Raw genomic sequence first — 21,188 nt, 5'->3', positions numbered from 1 at the left:
TAAGTGTTAACCTTATCTCTGTTTTCTTTACAATAAAATCAGTCAACACATTGCTAACAAATGTAAAAATAGTCATTTTTAAAGAGAAGAAAATGCAATCGTATTCCAAGCAAAGTTAAAGTTAATGATGAGTTTATAAAGGAAGTAAAACAAACTTAAAAAAGAAACGTCAACATGGAGCATTTTAATGAAAATAAAGAAAATAAATTCTGCTTAGTGACAACATGGGACCAGAAACCCCACAGCTTTGCTAAAATTATTTTTAAAGAGTAACTAAACCCTAAAACCACTTTTTTCAACTATAAACCTCTGTATTTGAGTATTAAGTAGTGTTATGGATCAATCCAAGTCCCAATCTCGACATTTGAGTACAAAGTATTGAAATTTGACATATTGTGTTAGAAATGTGCATAGTGTCTGCCCTTCCGTTTGAAAAAATTCTAACGGCTGTGTGGAGTACAGTATTACGTAGGAGTGCATCCCCACGTCACCAAATCTATAAAAGCCTCGTCACCTGACTCGGCAAACTGTGGGGAGTCAAGTGTATGTGTGTATTTGTGTGTGTGGGGCAAACATTGTATCATGTTGCGGCTGATAACGGCGCGAAGCATTGAGTCTTACCCCCTGCCCCCCTCCCTCTCAAAGTTGATACATTGACGTTCTAAATGCATTTTTTGAAATTCCAGGGTAGAGCACTACAACTGAAAATATGGGGTTTAGTTACCCCTTAATAAGCTAACATAAATGCCATTAAAGGTCACATATTCTGCAATGTCCACTATGTGTCTCTAGTCTGTCTACAAACCCCCCAATGATGGAAGAAGTCCATCCTCTCCGTCTTTTGCCTGCTCCACTTTTGAGGAAATGTGTGCTCAAACAGGCCTTTTGGAGATTTTCCCTTCATGACATCACAAAGGGCAGTAACCCCTCCCCCAGGTGGGTGACACTCCCACTGCTAGGTGTTTGTTCTGAACCTCTGAGTCTGCCTTCTCACCGTAAACAATAGGACATGCAGCCAGAAAGCCAGAGACACCCAAGCCCTTCGAGAGAGGGGGCGTGGTCAGACACAGCTCATTTACATTTAAAGGTACAGACACAGAAACAACCTGTTCTGAGCAGGGCTGAAATAGAGGGGTTTATAGACGTGATCAAATACAAGATCAGAGTGGATTTAGAACAAGAAACTTCACAGACATGTTTTGGGGAGCTCTGAGACTTATTTACACAGGTTGAAGGGGAAGAGAATATGTGACCTTTAAAAGCTGGATTTATGATGTAAAAAAAAAAAATCCAATTCACAGGAATAAAAAAATCCCCCCAACACAGATGAAAATTTGTGTTTCTCCCCAGCAGACCAGTGGGGTTGGTTTCAAAAACTGTCAGGCACACTCACACAGACACACACACTTAGATGATGTAACAGGCGATACTATCAAGCCTTTCAGGAGAGTGCTGGTTCAGTCGCCACGGCAACCATGTTCATATTTGCAGCTGAGCTCATGAAGAACTGTCGAAGCCTTCACCTGTGTGTCTCTTACCTTTTTGGATAAATGTCTCTTGATCTCCCTCTTCTCCTCCTGCTCCTCCAGATCGTTCCGAGCTAGAGGAACAAGAACGAGAGCGTCATCTCACACACACACACACTCAGAAGAATAATTGTGTATCATTATTGTTGTGCATCTCTTACGTTTGAGTATGTTTCTCTGCTCCAGCTCCTCTGCTGTAGGCCTCTGACTCAACCGCCTGAAAAGAAGGGACACGTTTATACACCAAACATTTTTCTGGGACTTGAAAATAAATAAATAAAATTGTTTTCTTTCAGAGCATCATCACTTTCTGCAGAATCTCATTGGTTGTAATTGTATGGAGAGACACCCTGAACAGTAGATAGTGAGTGTGACCATAAAGGACAGGATAAACTAAAAGTGAGAGGTTGTGAGCAATGAGTCATCTCTTTTATGAAGCATTATTAAATGCATTTTTAAATCAATAGAAATGTAAGTTAAATATACTTAAAGGAAGAATGTGCAACATTTTAAACCTAAATAAAGCAGAAATCCAGTCTATCCTGTGTAAATGTCTCTTTGAGTCATGACTGTCTACAATGAGTGAGAAGCTCAAGTCCCGCTGGCTGTGTTGTTGTCAGAGCCGTGTTTACATGGACGGGACGGCGGGCTCCTCCCCTTGTGTATAAAAGCTGTTTTAGTCGAGGACTAGAGAAAAGAAGAAGAACATACTCACTGATTATTTGAATGTCACGTAAGCGTTTTTAGATCACGGCCATTCTGTGTCAGTTTATGTGCAATATGAAGTTACAAGCTAACTAAAGAGCGCTAACATTAGCATGCTAACACAACGATGCAGACCACAGACAATCGCAGCCCGAGCAAGGACGAGTTTGTCCACCGTTTGCACTTTATGGTGCTTAATTATAGTGTGTTCTAATTGATAACTCCTTCATGCGAACGCGAGTGGAGAGGGGTTGGAGGTGTTTCTCTGGAGGAGAGCGGAGGCTTCAGAGTAGCGGGGGTGACGCCAAACAGCAGTTTGTTTTGGTTTCATGCTGGTGCTCAAGGGCGACATCTACAGGATCGCATATTCTTCCCTTAAATAACCCGTAAAGACTTTGTGTACTGCACTGAAAACGTGTCTTAAATTGCCTGTAATCTGTGTTTAGCTCATTATGTTATTTGTTCCTTTTGTTAAAACGTAACTATGAATGTCTAATTTAGAGTAAATTGCAATTTCTACCGATCAGTCCCTCTGGCAGTGAGAATCAAATTGATGTGGCCTCTCTTGGCAACCGAAGATGCTCGTCCCTGCTCTACACTGTACTCAACTTTCTATTCCCCACACGTCTGCTCCTCCGGCAGCAGCTCCTCAGCTTTAATCTCTCTCCTCCTCACTCCATTTGCACTCATCATCCATCATCTGCTCCCCTCTGCGGCCAGGTCACATCAATCACGGCTAACACGGAGCTGAAGCACTTTACAGGTGAACTGCCGCCTGCATGAGGAGTAATGTGTGTGCTCTCTTCATGTGAAATCTCTGCATGCGTATGTATGCTCGAGACGCTCACCTGGTCAGTTTGGTGGCTGTTTGCTGTCGGAACTCGAGTCTCTCCTGGTCCGACTGCATCGGCAGGATGTTTTTGTCCTCCAGATCCCTCTTGGTAGGACGGTTACTCAGCTTGATGGCCAGAGAGTCCTTCCGTAAAACCTTCATGGCCAGTGAGCCTGCAACGATCACGACCGTAACAACAACTGATTAAAAAAAAACTTCATATAAGCAAAGAAAGGTCATTATTTCTGCACTTGGAAAATGTCACATGAAGTCTTTAAGTGTCGGTCAACCTTGTTAGTTAGAAAGCAAAGTCGATGATTGTTCCCTAGCTAAAAAGAGAGAAGAGTTATCTGTAATATCAGATCTTAAGAGAGTTTGTTGTTGAGACAGATCACCATAAAAACCTGAGACTTAAACGCTCCCTCTATATACTGTAATCAGAGTTACAGTCATTGTAAATAAGGACACAATGAGGAGATTGACCGAAACCACCTACTTGTAAAAAATGTATCATCATCCTCTTCCTCGTCATCATCCTCTTCCTCCTCATCATCTTCCTCTTCCTCTTCTTCCTCCTCCTCCTCCTCCTCGTCCTCTTCCTCGTGCGTGTACCTGCCGGACGGGTCATGGTAGTCCGTCTGGTTGGGGAGGTTCTCTTTGTTGTCGTCACACTCGATCATCACCGCGGGAACGGTATGCATCATGGAGCTGCAGGATGGAAAACGGGTGAAAGAGGTTCAGAGGTTAGTGCTCAATGCTGCATGAAGATGTGAAATAAACAGGAGAGCTGTACGGGAGAGTGTGACAAGAGCCTCTTGAGTCGGCCAAAATGAGAGAGAGGGGTTTTAAAAAAAATAAACAGGTAAACATCCAAGACGCACATCGGTAAGCAGAGCCTAGCTCTGAGCTTATTTCTGTGGAGACAGGCCGACCAATCATAGTGATGGATGTGGAGGAGAGAGGATGGAACCTGTACGCTGCAGTTAATAAAAGAGCAGGTGACGAAAAACTGTTTTTTACTTATATTTCACCAGTGACAGGATACTTCCTCTTCACACAGCAAAACAGTTAAAGAGTTTCTGTTCAGCCAGTCAAAATTTCATGATTTTAATTTCCTTATAAGGTCCAATCAGAAAGATATTTAGTGACTGAAATGATAAAGTGAGCTTACTATATGATCAGACATTAAGGAAACATGTTGAAGTGCTGGCTTCTCTGACAACAATGCAGCAGCCAGTATGTCCTCCTTCTAACTTTAGATTCTGGTCCTGAATGTTCTGAATTTGTTTGGACCAGAGAAGGTAGGCGGTTTAAACGCACCCCCACACGGCCGTTATGGACGCCCCTCGGTTTGCCAGATATGAGAGCAGTTATCAGGTCAAACCAACAGGTGTTGCAGTGATGGAAGCGGGCAAGAGAACTGGTTCAGATAGATGTGATTGTACCGACCTAAAAAGCCTCTGCACGTTTCTAATAAGCTCCACGAGCAGAAACGTGCTCAAACTAGGATCAATATTGGAGATGCTTTTGAAAAATGGAGAGAGGTTAGAACGCAGAATTTTTTTTTAAAACCGATGCAGAGCTGGCTAAACACTGAAGCTTCGGTGGCAGGATATTAATGTTCTTTAAGATGATTAACCTGATAACCTGGTGGGGCTTTGATCTCTGCATCAGATGCTCCTCACCTCTCAAACCTCTGCATGGTGAGGGCCAGGGTCTTGTTCAGCTCCTCTATGATCCGGCTGGGGGGGTGGAGGGCGACAGGAAGCGTCCCGTACTGCAGGGAGTGGCCGCCCATTGAAGTGTGGCTGGGAGGGGCGGGGCACTTCTGGAAGGCTAGCGGAGAGGGCTCCATGCTCCCGGCAGGTACGGAGATAAGGAGCTTCTTTGGAGGTAGAGGAGGAGATAACTTCACTGACATACACGGCAGCTTCACCGGGGCTCCGTCTGCATGGAACGTGAAGGGCGAATTAAAGGATTAGACATGCCAACGTCGACCACATAAGCAATTACAGGCGTGCTGTTGGTAAGCGTACCTGTCATGTGATTAGGTAGCCTGTTGAAGGGTTTGGGTGGCAGCGCAGGAGGTTGTTTGTGTAGCGTGGGAGGTCTGTGTGGTGACTCGGCGCCATCAGACGGGTAAACCGTTGACTTCTTTGTGGGCGGACCCTGGATGGATTTTTGGCCGTGGTCCTGTTGACATGCACCGTCACCGGACATCTGAAACTCCAGAGAGCCTGAGGAGAGGAAAAGGAGAACTGACACACTCTGACGCTATGATGTAAAATCAGAGAAAAGACGACATCGACGCTGAGGCTCTGCTGCTTACCTCCAGCCGCTCCCTCCATCAGCTCTGAATTCTCACACGCTGACAGGCTGGAGCCGAGCACCGGAGAGCGCCCGTTCTCCATCTTCACCTCCTCTCGTACGACCGAGCAAGAGCCGTCTGTGAGAACAGAGAGCAGAGAGCCATGTTAAGAGTCAAACATGGCCGAAGAGTATTGATCTGCTTAAGTTAAATGAACATGAATAAACAACAGAAAGAAAAAAGGAATCTAAACACTCATACAAAATCACAATCAGCATGAACCTTTTTACAGGACTGTCCCACATGTAACGGATCACCTTGGTTTTCCTGAGCCTCACCTTTCTCGTACACCTCCTTCAGCACCCCCTTCTTGATGAGCTCCTCTCTGCTCTGACGGGTCGACATCTTCCTCTCCAGCACTGAGGGAAACAGAGACAACACGACGTTGTCAGGGACGCTGTCAGGCCACTCATGATCTGCTGTGCACTTAGAGGCATGTGTCAGGTGGGACTTTCTGCCTCCATCATTACTACTGACTGGACCTCTGAGGGTTAACGTGGCCTCACTGTCAGCTAAGAGAGCAGCATGACGTTTGGGGCAGAGCTTATAATGGGACGTTTAATCTTCAACATTTCATCGTTGAATTGCTGAAGCAGGAAACCGGACACGTCATGAAATAAAATGAAGACCATTAGGTCACGTTTATTTAAATGACATGACATACTTATTTCTGCTCCATGAAGGGTACAAAGCTGAGGTCCTCTGATCGTAAATATTGTCCTCAAGTGAATAATGACAGAAGGGGAATGTAAAACGTGAGGAAGCAACATGAAGCATTGTGGGAATAAACTCTTAAGTTCCTGTTACTCTGACTAAACAAAGAGGGGAAGACATTTAAGGAAGGTCAGCACAGAAACAAACATTTCACCTGTATAAGAAAGCAGAAGTTCAAACCATTTTGCAAATGTTACAAAAAAATAAAGATAACTTTGTTATTGTCACTCCACACAACTTAAACTGTACAGAGGTGTTTATCAAAGGGCAATGAACAACAGTTTACACATGAGGGATCGCTGTCCTCCAAAGCTCTCACTTTTTCACAAGAAATGAAAGACTGTTTCACTGTATCAGACGATGATGGAGCGTGAATAAAGAGTTATCATTTGAGCTAAACACAAGGTACTTGTGCTCTAATGATCTGGCACTACTACCACCCGACGTCCCTGACGCCCAGCCGCCATCATCAGACTGTGTCGTCTCCATAACCACCGCCGTCCTCATTCATGCACGGCCTGCTCCGGCCTCCACCTCAGCACCCAGGAAGTGTGGACAACAGGAACGAGAGGAATACAAAGGAGAAATCCTTCCTGCATATTATACCCCATACCCTACTGATAAGGTGCATAACCTACAATATGGGCCTTAGTTGCCACAGCAACCAAAACAGCATTACCACCTTCAGCAGACCGCAGGTTGTGGTAATGCGAGCTCCAGGTAGCGACAATGCCGATACTACCAGCCCTAGCACACGGCCACTTCTGGCCCCAACAACTCCACTAGGGCTGTGCTCAAAAATCGACATGGCAATATATCATCATGTGCTCCTTGCAAATACATTTATCGATGCAGATGTTACAGAATATATGGCTGCAGAGCTCTAATGACAGTTCAATATAACACCATCGACACAGCTCTGGGATTCACGACACCTCGAGAGGGCCGTACAGTGACCTCCGGCGCCCCCAGAGTCACCCCCCTCTCCATGCTGGCTCTCACCACACATCATACCCACACATAGAATTTCTATTTCCGACCGCATGGCCATCGCAGCCCAATTAAGTCGACCTGGACTGACATGATGGCAGGGGTCCAGCAGAGACACATGGAGCTCTCAGCGTGTAGTCACCTGTTTGTGCAAGCGTACTGTACCCTGTCCTCTGTGTTTTATTTTGCATACAGAGACAGGAAGCAGGTTCCAGGGACCCGCTGTGACAGCTGGGAGAACAGCTTGACTGTAGGAAGCCTCTCGTCGTCCCTCTGCTGCGCCTCTCACTGAGAACAGGATGTCAGAGCCAGCTGAGAAACAACAACAGCTCCCAGATCAGACTCTTCCCTCTATCTCACAGCGTTCTGCACAGAGCATACTGTAGCCGAGAACCAGACGTAAGCATCTAAAACGACGTTCTCCTCTGATGCCGAGGTTAACGTCACTCTAGAGGAAGAGTTCATTCGTTTAGGGTCGTCATTTAACGCTGATTTGTAGCTGCAGTTAACCGCAGCTGCTGTGTTGTAGCGCTGTAATTAAAAGCTTTTATCCATCACGTCTGGGATGGGAATAATAAATGTAAATGGTGTACAATTAGATTTTTCAGTACGCCTTATTCCCCTACAGATCCCTCATTATACCTTTCTATGTTTGCAGCGTATATTTTGACTTCTGATCTTCTCTTACATTATATTGTTTTATATATTTTTATGCATACATTATGTAGAGATATATTGTTGTCGACAGAGGGAAATATTAATAGTTCTGCGATCAAACTATACTGTCACACATGTTTATTATGTGCTCAAAGGGCATTCAAAAAACGGTTGGCTTAATAAACTAAAAGGTGTCACTGTAATTAAAAAGAAATATTTTTACATATAGGCTACATTAATTACTTCATTTCATTCTAAAATGCTTTATTTCATTCATATCTTTTATTTATTGGAGACTCTCTTCGTTGAAGGATGCAGCATAAGTTTATTTTATGTTTCATTTAAAATGTTATTAAAAAGTAACCTGAGCAGGTGTACAAGTCTGAACTGTCGATGCTGCCCAATGTGTAAAAGGGAAATTCTAAATGTTCCTCATAAAGAAAAAAAAAAAAGTGTTGCATCAGGTCTCTTTACTGTACCGAAAATGTACCGAAGCTTCAAAACTCAGAACCGTATCGAACTGAAATTTTTGTGTACCGTTACACCCCTACTTATAAGACTTATGCAGACCACAAACAAAGGACTGGATGGATTTATTTCACATTTTGTGGGTCGGAAGACACTCAGGTCACCCGAATATATGTTCAAAAACACTGTTGAAGTAGATTTTTCATAATATGTCGCCTTTAAAACTAATTAAGTAACTAAACCATCGTGTAAGAAGCAGGCTCATCATCGTGTTGATGAGGCGGCAGCCTGAGCAGCTAACCCTCAGCCTCCTGGTGTTTCAGCAGCCTTCCATAATCACAATCATACTCTGTAGATCTTTGCTGCAGCTTTATATCAACCTCCTGCTCGGCGGCTCAGCCCCTGTGAGCTGCCATTCATCAACGCTTCTGTTGCTCGATATGACGCCGCTATTTATCTCCTGTCTGTCGGAGAGGTGAGTGAAGCAGATCACTGCAGGGAGGAGGGGGAGGCGGGGGAGGGGAGGGAGGGCAGGTGATAATGAACACGTTGTGTTTTCTGCTCTTACCAGCTGACGTTTGTTTGAACTTTTCGCTCTTCTTCTTCCTCCACTTCCAGGGTTTGAAGAGACGTCCCAGCGTGGCGAATTTGCTCCGCCGCCGTATGGGAGGCGTATGTGTGCCTGGAACCAACGAATCAGAGCGCATCGCTGCCAACCTCTCCACCTCCTCAGCTGGAAAACAGAACAGGAACAACAAGGTCATTAACAGGCAGGTAAACAGCTGAAAAATAACGCCTCTGGCCTGACCTCTGGAACAATAACAGCAGAATTAAAGCAGGTTTTATACGGACGAGATTTCCAATAATATGAAGAACAGGTTTACAGCTGAGAGTAAACAGATCAATTATTGGGCAATCAACTAAAAGTCAATTACCAACTGGCTTAATAATCAATAATAATAATAATAATCAATGATTGAGGTCTGTCAGTAAGCTCACAATAAGACACACTGAGAAAACAGTCAGCTTTTATTATCAGCAGATATCACAGAGATATCCGTCTAAGTGACGACAAAACTTTATTAAGATTAAAAGCATTTAAAAAAGATACGAGATGAAGCAAAAGTGAGACGTTAAAACACAAAAATAAATGAACATGGAGCGCTACCGACACATCTTATAATGCTGAGGACAATTCTTACAGTGAGATAGAAATGTTTAAATGAGGAAGTTTGCCGAGCAGAGCAGGCGCCTCTAAGCGATGTCTGCAGAAGACGCAGCAAAGCAAGCTGTGTCGATTGTTGGCACTCGATGTGGCCATGTGTGCATGATGCTGCTTATCTTCTTGAACAAAGTCATGTGTTTAAAGCAGCCTCCCGGGTACACTGTCAAAGTCACATCAGTGAGGAAACCACAAACATAAAGTCTATTTTCTCTCCAGGTCAGAAATCTAACCTCTGTAACGATAACAAAGAGCCAATGTTCTCCTCTTGTTCAGCTTTCATGTTGTCAGTCTGTGAAACATAGAGAAGTCTCTTTAAGGCCCCCCTCCCCACATGCCCACTTTCTTCTGATTGGCCAGCTCTCTGGAAGCCTTCAGGGGGGCAGAAAGCTGCAGGGCTGCCAGGAGAAGAGAGTCCATGTAAGAGGTTTCAGCGGCTTACGTGGAGGCTTGAAGCCGTCATGTTAAATTCTTGGTCTCATTTCGGGGAACTATCACGGGATTTGGAGAAACCAGCTGTTTAGCGCCCTCTATAGACTTATCCTGGGATTACTCCAACATACATTTACCTCCACTGAAAACTCGAAACGTTGCCCACATAACTATGATCATCCAGTAGCGAGTTTTAAAATGGGAATCATTAACATTAACAACTTCAAAAGGAAAAACAAGACTTCTAAAGACCTTGACTTAAACTCTAGGGAACCTAGGGTGCACATTTTTTTGATATTTTATAGCACAAATAAGGGATTAATAAAACGACCGGCCAGATTATGAAAACAATCGGCAGTCTCCCTCCTCTAGGTGAAGAGTCCAAGGTGCCCTCCTGCTGTACGACACCCTGCACTCTAAATGAACCCTCATTTGTCAAAGGAAATCAATCACAGCGCACCATAAATTTAAGTTGTGGCACACCCTCTATGACAGAGAGGCTCAGAAAAATCCATTCTGACTTTCATTATCACACTTACATTTAAAGAGTTCATTAAAAGTGTGATTACAACAGGGATGATCTTCAGGTTTCTAAATATTCAGGGATCATGCTGCATATTTACTGCGGTCCAGGGCGTCTTAAAGACACAGTTAAGGAAAACAGATGATCACTTGTCTGTGACTTAAATGTCAGGGGACAAATTCTCCCAGGGGGCAGTGCATAATCAAGTCAAGTAAAGCTTGTTTGGATCGCAGTTAATCACAGTTAGATAAGGAGGAAAAAACAAAAGGGAAGAAGCTTCACTGAGGAGGAAAACCCTGAGCTGTTACGGTGAATTTCCAAGGCAAACATTTACTTTTTTAAATAAAAGTTTCAAGTCTTGTCTAGACTACCTCCTCCACTTTTTCCATTCACCGTCTGGCTCTGAGCTGTAGGTTTTCATCGAGGTCCTACACAGAGCTGGAGTCTCGCTGGAGGCTGTTTCTATACAGCGAGCTCCAGTTTTCCATTTGGAATTACACCTGTCCCATTACACACTACATCGACTCTACACAACGAGGGCATGCGGTCCGAGCCTGAGGCAATGAATCACAAACAGAAGGAGGCAGACAGTCAGGAGGCAGCGGAGGATGTAAACACACAAACGCACCAGCAGACACTGACGCACTTATTTGAACAGTTACACCACAGAAGAATGGAAAAAAGGTTCACAGGCGGGCAGATCAGAGAGGACTACTTTCATGTAACAGAGAAGGGTTCAAATAAGGCCTGCACGCCATGAGGAAAGTATACAATGTGCTGAAAACTGCCCAGCCATACTGTGTCCAAATGGTTCCAAGGTACAGCAAAACTTTAGAAAAGGTTTCGAGAAACGTTTTAGAGAAATGAGGTCAGCCGTTTTTAGACATTCAAGACAACAAGACAAATAGTCTGTCCTTTTTTTGTAGAAGCCAAAATGTATCAACATCTGTCAATTCATTAAAGTCAGAATTAAAGGATCAATCAGTAAGATGTGTGGTGAGTGAAATGATAAAGTGAGCTTACTATATGATCAGACATTAAGGAAACATGCTATGTTGAAGTGCTGGCTTCTCTGACAACAATGCAGCAGCCAGTATGTCCTCCTTCTAGGCGGTTTTAAGGCACCCCCACACAGCCGTTTTGGACACTCCCTCGGTTTGCCAGATATGAGAGCAGTTATCAGGTCAAACCAATAGGTGTTGCAGCGATGGAAGCGGGCAAGAGAACTGGTTCAGATAGAAGTGATTGTACCCGACCTAAAAATCCTCTGCATGTTTCTAACAAGCTCCACGAGCAGAAACGTGCTCAAACTAGGATCAATATTGGAGATGCTTTTTGAAAAATGGAGAGAGGTTAGAACGCAGAAAGGTTTACAGACCGATGTAGAGCTGGCTAAACACTGAAGCTTCAACGTCCACCACATGGCAACCTGCGTGAGCATCGACTCTAGAGAGGAGGGGGCGGAGGGAGACAGCGCTCTGCAATGTTTTGACTTTAGACTGCAGTACCCATTTGAAACACTAGGTGTCAGAATTACATATTGCTCCTTTAATGGTACACAGCGTCTTTGATTTTAATTTTTGATAAGTTCCAAACTTAGACTAAAATATTGACAATTTCAGATTATCATTATTAATGAGAATTTCTCAGAAAAGTCTATGAAAACATGACATCAGTGGTGAGGTGGGAAGAACAACCATCGTGGTCTTGTTACAACAGAAATGTCAGTTCAGATCTGTAACCGCTCAGCAGCTACGATGGAGAGGCCCCCCCTTCAACAACAACATCCAACCCTCTCCACACCGGGCAGCCCCTCTCCACCTCCACCTCTCCTCGTCTCTGTAAACAACAGCTTCAGTGTGTGGGTTCTCTGTGTGGCACCCTGGTGTGAAGACAGCAGAGCGTGGACAGGATTAGCTAGCTGTGCAACATTTTGGATATAAATCAGTCCAGGTGATGCAGTGTGAGATTTTCTTCTACTGATTCAAACCACATTTTTGATTAATTATTTTTAACAATGTCTGCTCTTCACAACAGTTTCCTTTATGACAGTATCTCCTCAAACCTGAAGATGTTAGGGCTCTCTCAGTTATCTAGTGGACAGTTTTCTGGACTATTGGTCGGGAAAAAAAAGAGGACAGCTCAGTCTCTAGGAACTGACATTTTTCACTCTTTTTATGATTTGTCCTTTCTCTTTACTCAGCCTTGTTCCTGGTAAACAGCATCGAGGTGAGCGGCCCCTGAAGGGGTGAGTCAGAGGTATAAGACCCACACTGCAGGGAGACATTCTTTCAGTCTGTTTACCTCCACTGAGTCACTCAACAACAAGCTGAAAACAGATGATGAAGAGAAGCTGCTGCAAGGCCACAAACATCTCACTCTGGGAGCCGACTACCTCAGGCTCTAGGTCCGTTTGTGTGTTTGGATTTGTTGTTTTTCTAGTTTGATTATTAGAAGGAATGAGCTGTAGCTAATCCTAACAATTATCTCTATCTTTATGCGTATGCGGCGGTTGACCTGTCATAAGATACTGAGCATCAGCATGGCTGTATTGATCTGAGGTTGGAAACAGTTTGACCGACTTTTAAATTAAATTAACTCGTCAATCAATCACACAAATGTCCGGGTTATGGATTAACAGTCAACACAGCTCAACAGGAACAGATTGACCAGTTCACATTGGAAACAGATTCTTGCCTTTGGGTTGCAATTTCCTCTTTGAAATTTACAGAATAACAACACCAAATGTGAGCCCCAATATACATGACATTTAAATATTTTTGCATAGGGCTGGGAAATTAATTGAGTTTCAATTACAATTGTGTTTTCCCACGTTTGATTAATGCACGTGATGCAGATGTTGTAAAATTAATGATTCATCGTGTTTAATAATTGTGATCTCAATATCAGTCAAAAACAATCGTGATTATGATTCTAGCCACAATCGAGCAGCCCTGGTGGCAGCCTAAAAGAAGTAGGCTGAATAAATGTGAGTGCAATTGAGGAGTCTGTCAGTGTTATATAATTTGTTCATGAACTAAGATGGACGGACTGAAAACTGAAAATGACCCTGTTCAGTTTCAGACAACAAAAAAGAAAAACGGCGACCACTCAGGCGCGATAGGAAGTCTGAGGCTGACATTTTCTTTTCGCAATCAAATCAATGAACTAACACAATACAAATATAAAAAATAAAGAGTTTTTTTTAAATACAGGTTCACTTTGTATCGTTGAATGTTCCAGAGAAAAATGGTGGAAGCCAAATTCCACACCTCCGATTTAAAAGGCGGTGGTGCGTCCTCAATTTAGTACCGATGTGAATCTTGACATCACGATTTTACGATTAATCTTTACATACTTAGTAGAGATAGATACATACTGCCTCAGTTTCTCATCAGCCAATCAGAGAGCTGCTATGATTGACGATAACTGGAAGCTGCTCAGTCCCTTATCAGTCAGGGAAGAGTTCACAGATTATTTTATAAAGGAGATTTTTAAGGCAAAGCTTGACATTTCAAACATTTTCTTTTGTGTGGAGTCAATTTATAGCTCATCCTATCCCGGTATCTAGCTCATATAGGCCTAAAGACATTATGCACGGCAACGTCACCTGCAGTAGTTAATGATGAATTTATTTCATTCACAGTAAATTATTGTGCATTATGTTAAAAAAAAACAAAAAAAACATCTACAGTTATTTCAGCCAAATGTGAGGCTGATATTATTCAATTTATCAGAAGTTAACAAAAGAACAAAGCAGCGAGCAAAACACTGAAACCACCCAAATCAAGACCTCTATTGAGACGATATGCAACACTACAGTGATACAACAGGCTTTAGATTTAACACTTGATGCTTAAAGGTCACACAAGAAAAGAATAAAGATAACATGAAGGGGATGAAGTGGATGCTGTGGCGCAGAGAGGAGCAGGGAGCGGTCACCGACACATGACAATAATCATTAAAAAGCAGGGGAGTAAAACACCTACTCCTCCCTCCCTCCCTCCCTCACTCCGTAGTAGTAGTAGTAAAGAGAACCGGCTCGCCTCACCGTCCAGCGGCTCTGCTCCCCGGCAGTTCCTGCAGATGTGTTTGATCTCTTGGATCATGAGCGGCATGTTGTTGTTGTTGTTCGCGGCGGGCTGACGCTGACCCTGCACAGTCTGACCGCCGGAGCTGCTGCGGGTCTTGATCCTGGTCAGGCAGAAAGCCCTCCTCCTCTTCCTCGGTTTCTGCTCCTCGGACGCGGGCACAGCTACACATGTGAACCCGTTACTCGCAGACGACGCTGACCCGGACCATGAACGCAACACGTCGCCTTCACAGCCCGCCATTTTTGCGCCGCTGGTCTGCAGGGGAAGAAGGACCCTCTCGCCCTCTGCTCCGGTGGAGGGATTGCAACTGCAACTGGTTAGCAGGCAGCTCCCTCCATCCACTACTACTGGCAAGTCAGCCATGTTGAAACAAGTACTTCCTGTCCGATCTTACAAAATAAAAGCATTTTAACCCAACTTAAAAAATTCAAAAAGTTATAGAGTTTTGCAAACCTAGTGATTATAATTATTTTGTAGTCAAAAAAAGTTAAACATCAGCTTTCTATATACTCCTAAATGTAAAGATGAGTGGCTTCTTTTTGTCGTTTATGACAGGAAGTAAAAAATCGGGTGTTCTGGCCTGTTTGTCAGAAAAGAAGATGAAATCTGAAGAAGTCACATTGAGTTCTTGGAGACAGTGATAAGGCTGTTTTGGGCACATTTAATTAAACTGAATGATCAGAAAATTCACAGTGACAATAAACTGTGTATGGATCCATAATGAAAGTATCTGCACCTTTGCCTCAATGATACAAATCTGAAAACAATCACTTTAGGTCATTTAAGCGGACATTTATTGGAAGTATAATGTGCAGGAGTAGTGGCTATTCTAGAGTCTGGTGAGGCCCCTAGGCAAAAATCATTTGGGGGGGCCCTTCAACCAGCGTTCATCACCGTCATGTCTGCCAGTGTCCCGACGCTTACTCCGCTTCTTCCTTTTTCCTGTTTCTCATGGAGGTTTCCTAATGTCATTGCAAAATTTGCACATTTTGGTTCCAATGCTTTGTTTCAAGTTTGTAAGTCCTGGGGGGGCTCCCTACTGGTCTGGGGCCCCAAGCAGTTGCCTGTCTTGCCTGTTGACAAGCAGTGCCTCTGTAGAGGACCTTGTTGTGTCAGACTTCCTGTGCATATTCGGAAAGGAAATAAAACAATAACAGAAGCGTCTGGCTTGATAACTCAATTCAACAGTTCTAGTTACTCTGAACGAGCGCTGCATAAGGAGCAAATGCTTTGTGAAAGGTTAGAATTCATGTAAACATGGATACGGTCATTGTCTACTGGAGGAGCTTAAGTGAATACGTCAATGCCAGTTCCTTTATTTTGAAGGCCTACGTCACTTCTGGTTCTAGTCTCTCTCGTCTTCTGGACTTGACGCCTTCAGAGATTCAGCCAATCCTGGCTCGCTGCTGCATGTTAGCCTCGCGGTGGGAGCCAATGAGGTTTCAGAACCGGGAGATTTGGACCGTAGAATGATTTTTAAATGTCCGGGCTAACAGGTGATCGAAACACCTGAAGCTGATATTTAAGCACGTGATAAATCATTGATAGATAACTTATTAGTTAATGTACCCACAGGAGGTCAGCTTTCTTTTAACATTTCATTCAAACTCTTTTAATATCATTTACTGGTAGGCTATAGGCCTATTGCTTTGTTTACACCCTAAAGTTGACATTTATTTCTATACATTTCTCCCTTCAATCATGTTAACGGCTGACAAATATGATTATATATATCCGATTGCATCTAAATGATGTAAAAGCAAAGTTATTAAACCCATGTCTCCTTCCAACAGGTCAAATGTAACCATGCAGAGTGAGAAATATTTGCCTCTTTGGATATTGTGATTCTTCTTTTTAATGGTGATTATTTCAGATTTTTGAGATGTGTTTATTGTGAATGCTCATATCATGATAACAATAACATTGTGATTTATTGAGCAGCCCTTGTAATAACTACAACCTGAAATCATTACATCTGCTCAATCGAATCAAAACTCTTAACACGGTTAGATTAGACTGAGATCTTACCCTCATGGGGGGTAAAAGGCTCGTGATAATCAGGTGCAAGGACACAGCAAGTCGTGTCAGAAATTAATTAAAATCAAGAGCTCAACTTGAACCCAATGGAGAGAAGCCATCGAGGAAATATGTTTCCACCTCTTCGCTGTAGGAAAGGGTTAAAATCTTGTAATCTGCTGCATAGAAAAGATGATTTAGAGAAAGCCGAGGTAAGAAAAAACTATTATAAACTCTTTTAAGTTTACGCTTTTAACAGAGACAAAGTGATGCCTTTTATTCTCTACATCAGCCATACTGAGGGACAACAGCGCTTGAGCTCCATGTAGTGAAAGATTTTTGTACTGCATCTTCTCGTCTCTTCTAAATTTAGAACGCTCCGAAAATGAAAGAAAAAAAAACAAAAAAACATGCACAGATAACAGCATCAGCCTTCAGGAGGGATCAAAGTGAGACAACACACTCCAGAGAGAGACAATAAGTTTTGATCTGAGGCGGGCCAATGAAGGGTCATAGTCTGTAGTTGCATTCCTCTGCCAGCAGGCGGAGCTCACTTACAACGTATAAGAAAGGGATGAAATTAATTTGTCTGTCTGAAAAAGGAGAAGAAAAAAAACAGTGACAGACTCTGAGCTACAGGGTGCAGACTGGTGAGGAGGAGTCAGAGTCTGCATGTAATCACAAGCGACTCTGTTATCTCACGGCTGAGCTGCAAACAAACTCTGGGATGTGTGTTGTGTAATGGATTCACTCAGAGGTTATATAGTGTCAGTGTTTATGTTCAAGGCTTTTATGCAGGATCAAAAAAATATATTCTGCATTTTCCTCCATGCAGGTGATGACTCATGAAGGCTTTTTATATTCAAAGACTAGATTGTGAAGCACCAGATGAAAGGGCAACATTATAGTGAGCAGGCCTCTTGTCAAGATTGAGCCTTTCTTTATCAGATTTCCAGTAAAGACCAAAGACTGTAAATATTAAAGGACGAAGCCTGAGTGACATCACCCATCTGTTACTGCAGGGGGCTCCGGAGGCTCATCAGCCTCAGTCTAACTTTCAGTCAACCTAACGACAGGCTGAGAGCTGGAGCTGAGGCGGGTTTTCAAGCTCCTGACAAACCACTACACTGCATCGGCCCGTCAATCAGGTCGGCCATGCACCTAACCATTCATAACATGTATTGTTCATAAAATCAAAATAGATGCGCTATAAAAAAAAATTCACCCCCAGTACAGTGTGTGCAGATGAGGACAAAACTAGACCAATTTCGTTTTTTTACCGTTAATTTCTGCTGTAAAAACACACATTTTTGAATGTGTGTGTGTGTGTGTCTCAAGTGGACACTTGAGGAACTGCAGGATTTTGCACTCAAGCATTGGCTTAATTTTTCACCCCAGAGGTTGCTGTTTGGTAAAGACCCAGGCAGGGGCAAACCTACAGGGTTGATAAATGAAGCCAAACCAGGGAAGCGAGGTAACCAAAAGACACTCTGGGTATGTTCAACTGGCTCTGAAGTAAAGGCCTCAGAATTTTTGTTGACCAGCGTGCTACTTAAACAAGCTCCATTGGCTTTTTTAGTCTGATCACAAAACAACTCCTGTCAGCTACCACCTCAAAAACCGCCTCTGTCTGCCGGATAAACAATGGTAATTGCTAACTAGCTACCCAATGATTAAGGAAAGGACTCAGCGACACTTCAGCTTTGATAAACTGGGGTTTTCTAATCAGCTCATCCAAATATAGTCGATTCTGGCTCCAAGAAACCGACATGTTGACAGCCAAAATGACAAAAGCGAGGCTTCATTCATCAAACCAGCGGGTGACATATTTGTAGCTAAGGCCACTATTGATGCACCCTATGGTAAAGAAAGTAACATAAACTATTTCCTTACAAACATGACATTTGAACTCAAAGCACTTTCCTGACAGAGGAGAAGATTGACAACCTCCGTCCTTATCTCAGGTACCACACAGGTTTCTTTCTCTGCTGAGTCCGTCAGTCTTATTCTGATGACTGGTGCGATCGTTACCTCTCTCTGATTGGTTTTGCTTCCTCTAATGAGAAGGAGATGTGAGATTAAAGCACTGCTGGTGTGAGTTGAATCAATAAATCCATACTCTTACTCTCTGAGACACAAGCTGAGACTTACAGTTTGTCTTGTGTGACGAGAGGCCAAAGCTGGAGGCACTGCAGATATGATGATTCACGAGTCACCTGCACAACTGATGCAGGAGGGCATTGATCAGACTACAGTTTACTTACAGGAAGTGGTCCAATATTTCGTAAGCACGGTTTGAAGAATGCAACTATGTTTATCTATCTTCATAGTTCGTTGGTCAGAATCCACTTTGGTGGATTGTGTTTACATTTTGGTCCAGATATAGCGGGAATACTGATATTTCAAATCTCTGATTGAGCGTCTGCCTCGAGTGTCATGCTGATGTATCCATTACTACAGCAGCATCAGGTGTAGCCTGTACACTTTTACAAGTAGGGGACACAGACTCTGCTTGCACAGTGGTTAGTTCTCTGACTACTGAAGGTGACATCAGATTTTTATTGAAGAGCCGTGGAAAAGAGAAAACTGGTGGTTTAGGTTTGCATCCCTAGAAAGTGGCAGCATGACGTGCTTCCAGTGCAGAAACTGGAATCTTTGAATGGGTGTGTATATGTCCTCCAGGGGCTTCTGCAGACAGCCCCAAGTGGACACCTGAGGAACTGCAGGGTTTTTTTTTTCACATCTGCATTGGCTTCATTTTTCAACACTGGAGGCTGCCACTTGGTTCAGTCCTCAGTCACGCTTTTACCTTTGAACAGGAGGATGCTGTGACCATACTGACTCTGTAACTATTTGACTACAACTCACAACTATTACTATGACTATACTGTGCATGCTTTTCTACAAGTGAAAGCTTAAAATCTGGTATTCTGTGGTAAACTGAAGCAATAAAATGCATGTGCTGAATGTCTGCAGGTTTATTACGGCTGAGAATTCCTTTGCAAGTAGCAACACAATACCAACCATTAAAATGCTGGAGCTGCAGTCTGTGCAGTGAGGTAATGTCCGACTCCTTCTGTTAGAGAATCAATACAGCAGTGATTCAAAACACAACCTCCTGCATACTGTGATGAATATTTAAACAGGTATTCTTCACCTACTTGTTCATGCACAATAGTTTTGTTTATTTGTCTCTATTTTTGTTTGGCCATGTTGTCCTCATTTCTACCTGTCTATTTCTATACTCGTGCTAATTTTTTTCCTGGAACTTTTCTTGTGAGAGCAGTTTTCTTTGTTTGTGTGCACATACTGCTGATTCAGAAGATTCAAAATAAAAACGCTCACAAAGCATACTAATTAAAAGAGGGATATTTATATTTGTACTCTGTTTTGGATAGGAGTACAACAGCTTGTTTCATACCGTCTCCTGCCTTGCAGATGTGAGATTTAAATTCCTCAGCCAGCCCCCTGAATAGAAACACAATAAGAAATAGAACTGCAGAGCGGGGATGGTGTGGGTGGATGTCATTTTGTTTCAGTCACAGAAGGGCATCCTGCTCCCTGCACAGACGAGGGGCTCAGTGGGGGCACAGAGGGGTTTGGCAGGTTACAGCTCAATGTGCTGCTGACTGTAATGAACTTCATGCCTCCATGTGTCTGACAAGTCGGAGCGATCCCCAGAAACATACCAGCACACGTCTACACATGAAGACAGGTCTGAGCACGCACGCACCCACACACACACACACACACACACACACACACACACAGTACATGATAGCCTGTGCAGCCCCTAGTGAGACCACAGGTGACAGCCTATCATCCAGGAGACAGTCTGTGGTCTGTGCAGCTGTCAGAATAGTGTTGATCTGCGACACTGAGCTCCTTACATCTGTCTCACCACTAACCATCCTGTCCAACAGCATCTATCTTATGGTGCATGCATGTGCTTCTTTTAACCCCATCCTGACTAGAAAAGCAGAAAGAACTCTATGCAATAAATAGGGATCATTTGTATCTGTTTCTTTTTCCTACTGTGATGGAGGTCCACATCCGCCTTGACTTAATCGATCTCGCCTCTACCTGTCGGAGCTGTGATTCATTTTTCTGTGGCGGAGTCTGCCCAGCAACTCTTACTAGATCTAAACTTAGAGGAGATACTTACTGAAGCCTGTTAACAGGGAATTCTGATATTTTAAATCTGCCCTATTTTTGTCCTCCATATTATGGGATGTTAAGTAATACGGGAAAGAATCCAATACGATGCATTGCGATAATGTATGATACAACATCATATATGAGACGGTATTTTACAATACAATGCTTGCCAGTTTCTACTTCTCTGCTCTTTTGTTGATGATTACGCCAAACTACACGCAGCAATTATGTCAATGCCTTGCCTCCTGAGACCCAGCAGCCGACAGCGATAGTCTCCGAATGTGACAGGCATGAGTGAAAAAGCAGCACAGGAAGATTTCAGGAGCAAGCCTGTCTGACATTTTCCAGAGTGCATACTGTATGTGAAAGCAGCTATAGCAATGCCGATCCAAAATGCAGAACCTCAGGTCACCCATTAGTTTGTGTGACTTCACACTGGCTGCATTCACTTCTTTTATATATATATATAAATAAAGTTATTAT

General features: G+C 43.2%; 1 protein-coding gene across 2 annotated transcripts in view; it reads right to left on the bottom strand.

Moving 5' to 3' along the window:
* Window positions 1-21,188, bottom strand: part of phactr1 (phosphatase and actin regulator 1) — a 37,014-nt gene that overhangs the window by 2,474 nt on the left and 13,352 nt on the right. Inside the window, exons 1-10 of one of the 2 annotated variants that reach the window (XM_061034227.1) lie at window positions 14,489-14,873; window positions 8,829-8,993; window positions 5,710-5,790; window positions 5,393-5,509; window positions 5,100-5,300; window positions 4,749-5,010; window positions 3,560-3,771; window positions 3,080-3,236; window positions 1,688-1,743; window positions 1,539-1,600 (exon numbers count right to left, since the gene is read on the bottom strand). In XM_061034227.1, coding sequence (XP_060890210.1) covers window positions 1,539-1,600; window positions 1,688-1,743; window positions 3,080-3,236; window positions 3,560-3,771; window positions 4,749-5,010; window positions 5,100-5,300; window positions 5,393-5,509; window positions 5,710-5,790; window positions 8,829-8,993; window positions 14,489-14,771 — 1,596 coding nt within the window. In that variant the 5' untranslated portion in view covers window positions 14,772-14,873. Of the gene's footprint in view, window positions 1-1,538; window positions 1,601-1,687; window positions 1,744-3,079; window positions 3,237-3,559; window positions 3,772-4,748; window positions 5,011-5,099; window positions 5,301-5,392; window positions 5,510-5,709; window positions 5,791-8,828; window positions 8,994-14,488; window positions 14,874-21,188 lie in introns of those variants that run through there. The other variant, XM_061034228.1, reaches the window with a different exon arrangement.

Source organism: Labrus mixtus, chromosome 3 (assembly GCF_963584025.1).
Source record: "Labrus mixtus chromosome 3, fLabMix1.1, whole genome shotgun sequence".
Classification (NCBI taxonomy): Eukaryota; Metazoa; Chordata; class Actinopteri; order Labriformes; family Labridae; genus Labrus; species Labrus mixtus.
Note: the sequence above shows the minus strand (reverse complement) of the source record. Positions and strands in the feature narration are given on the sequence as shown.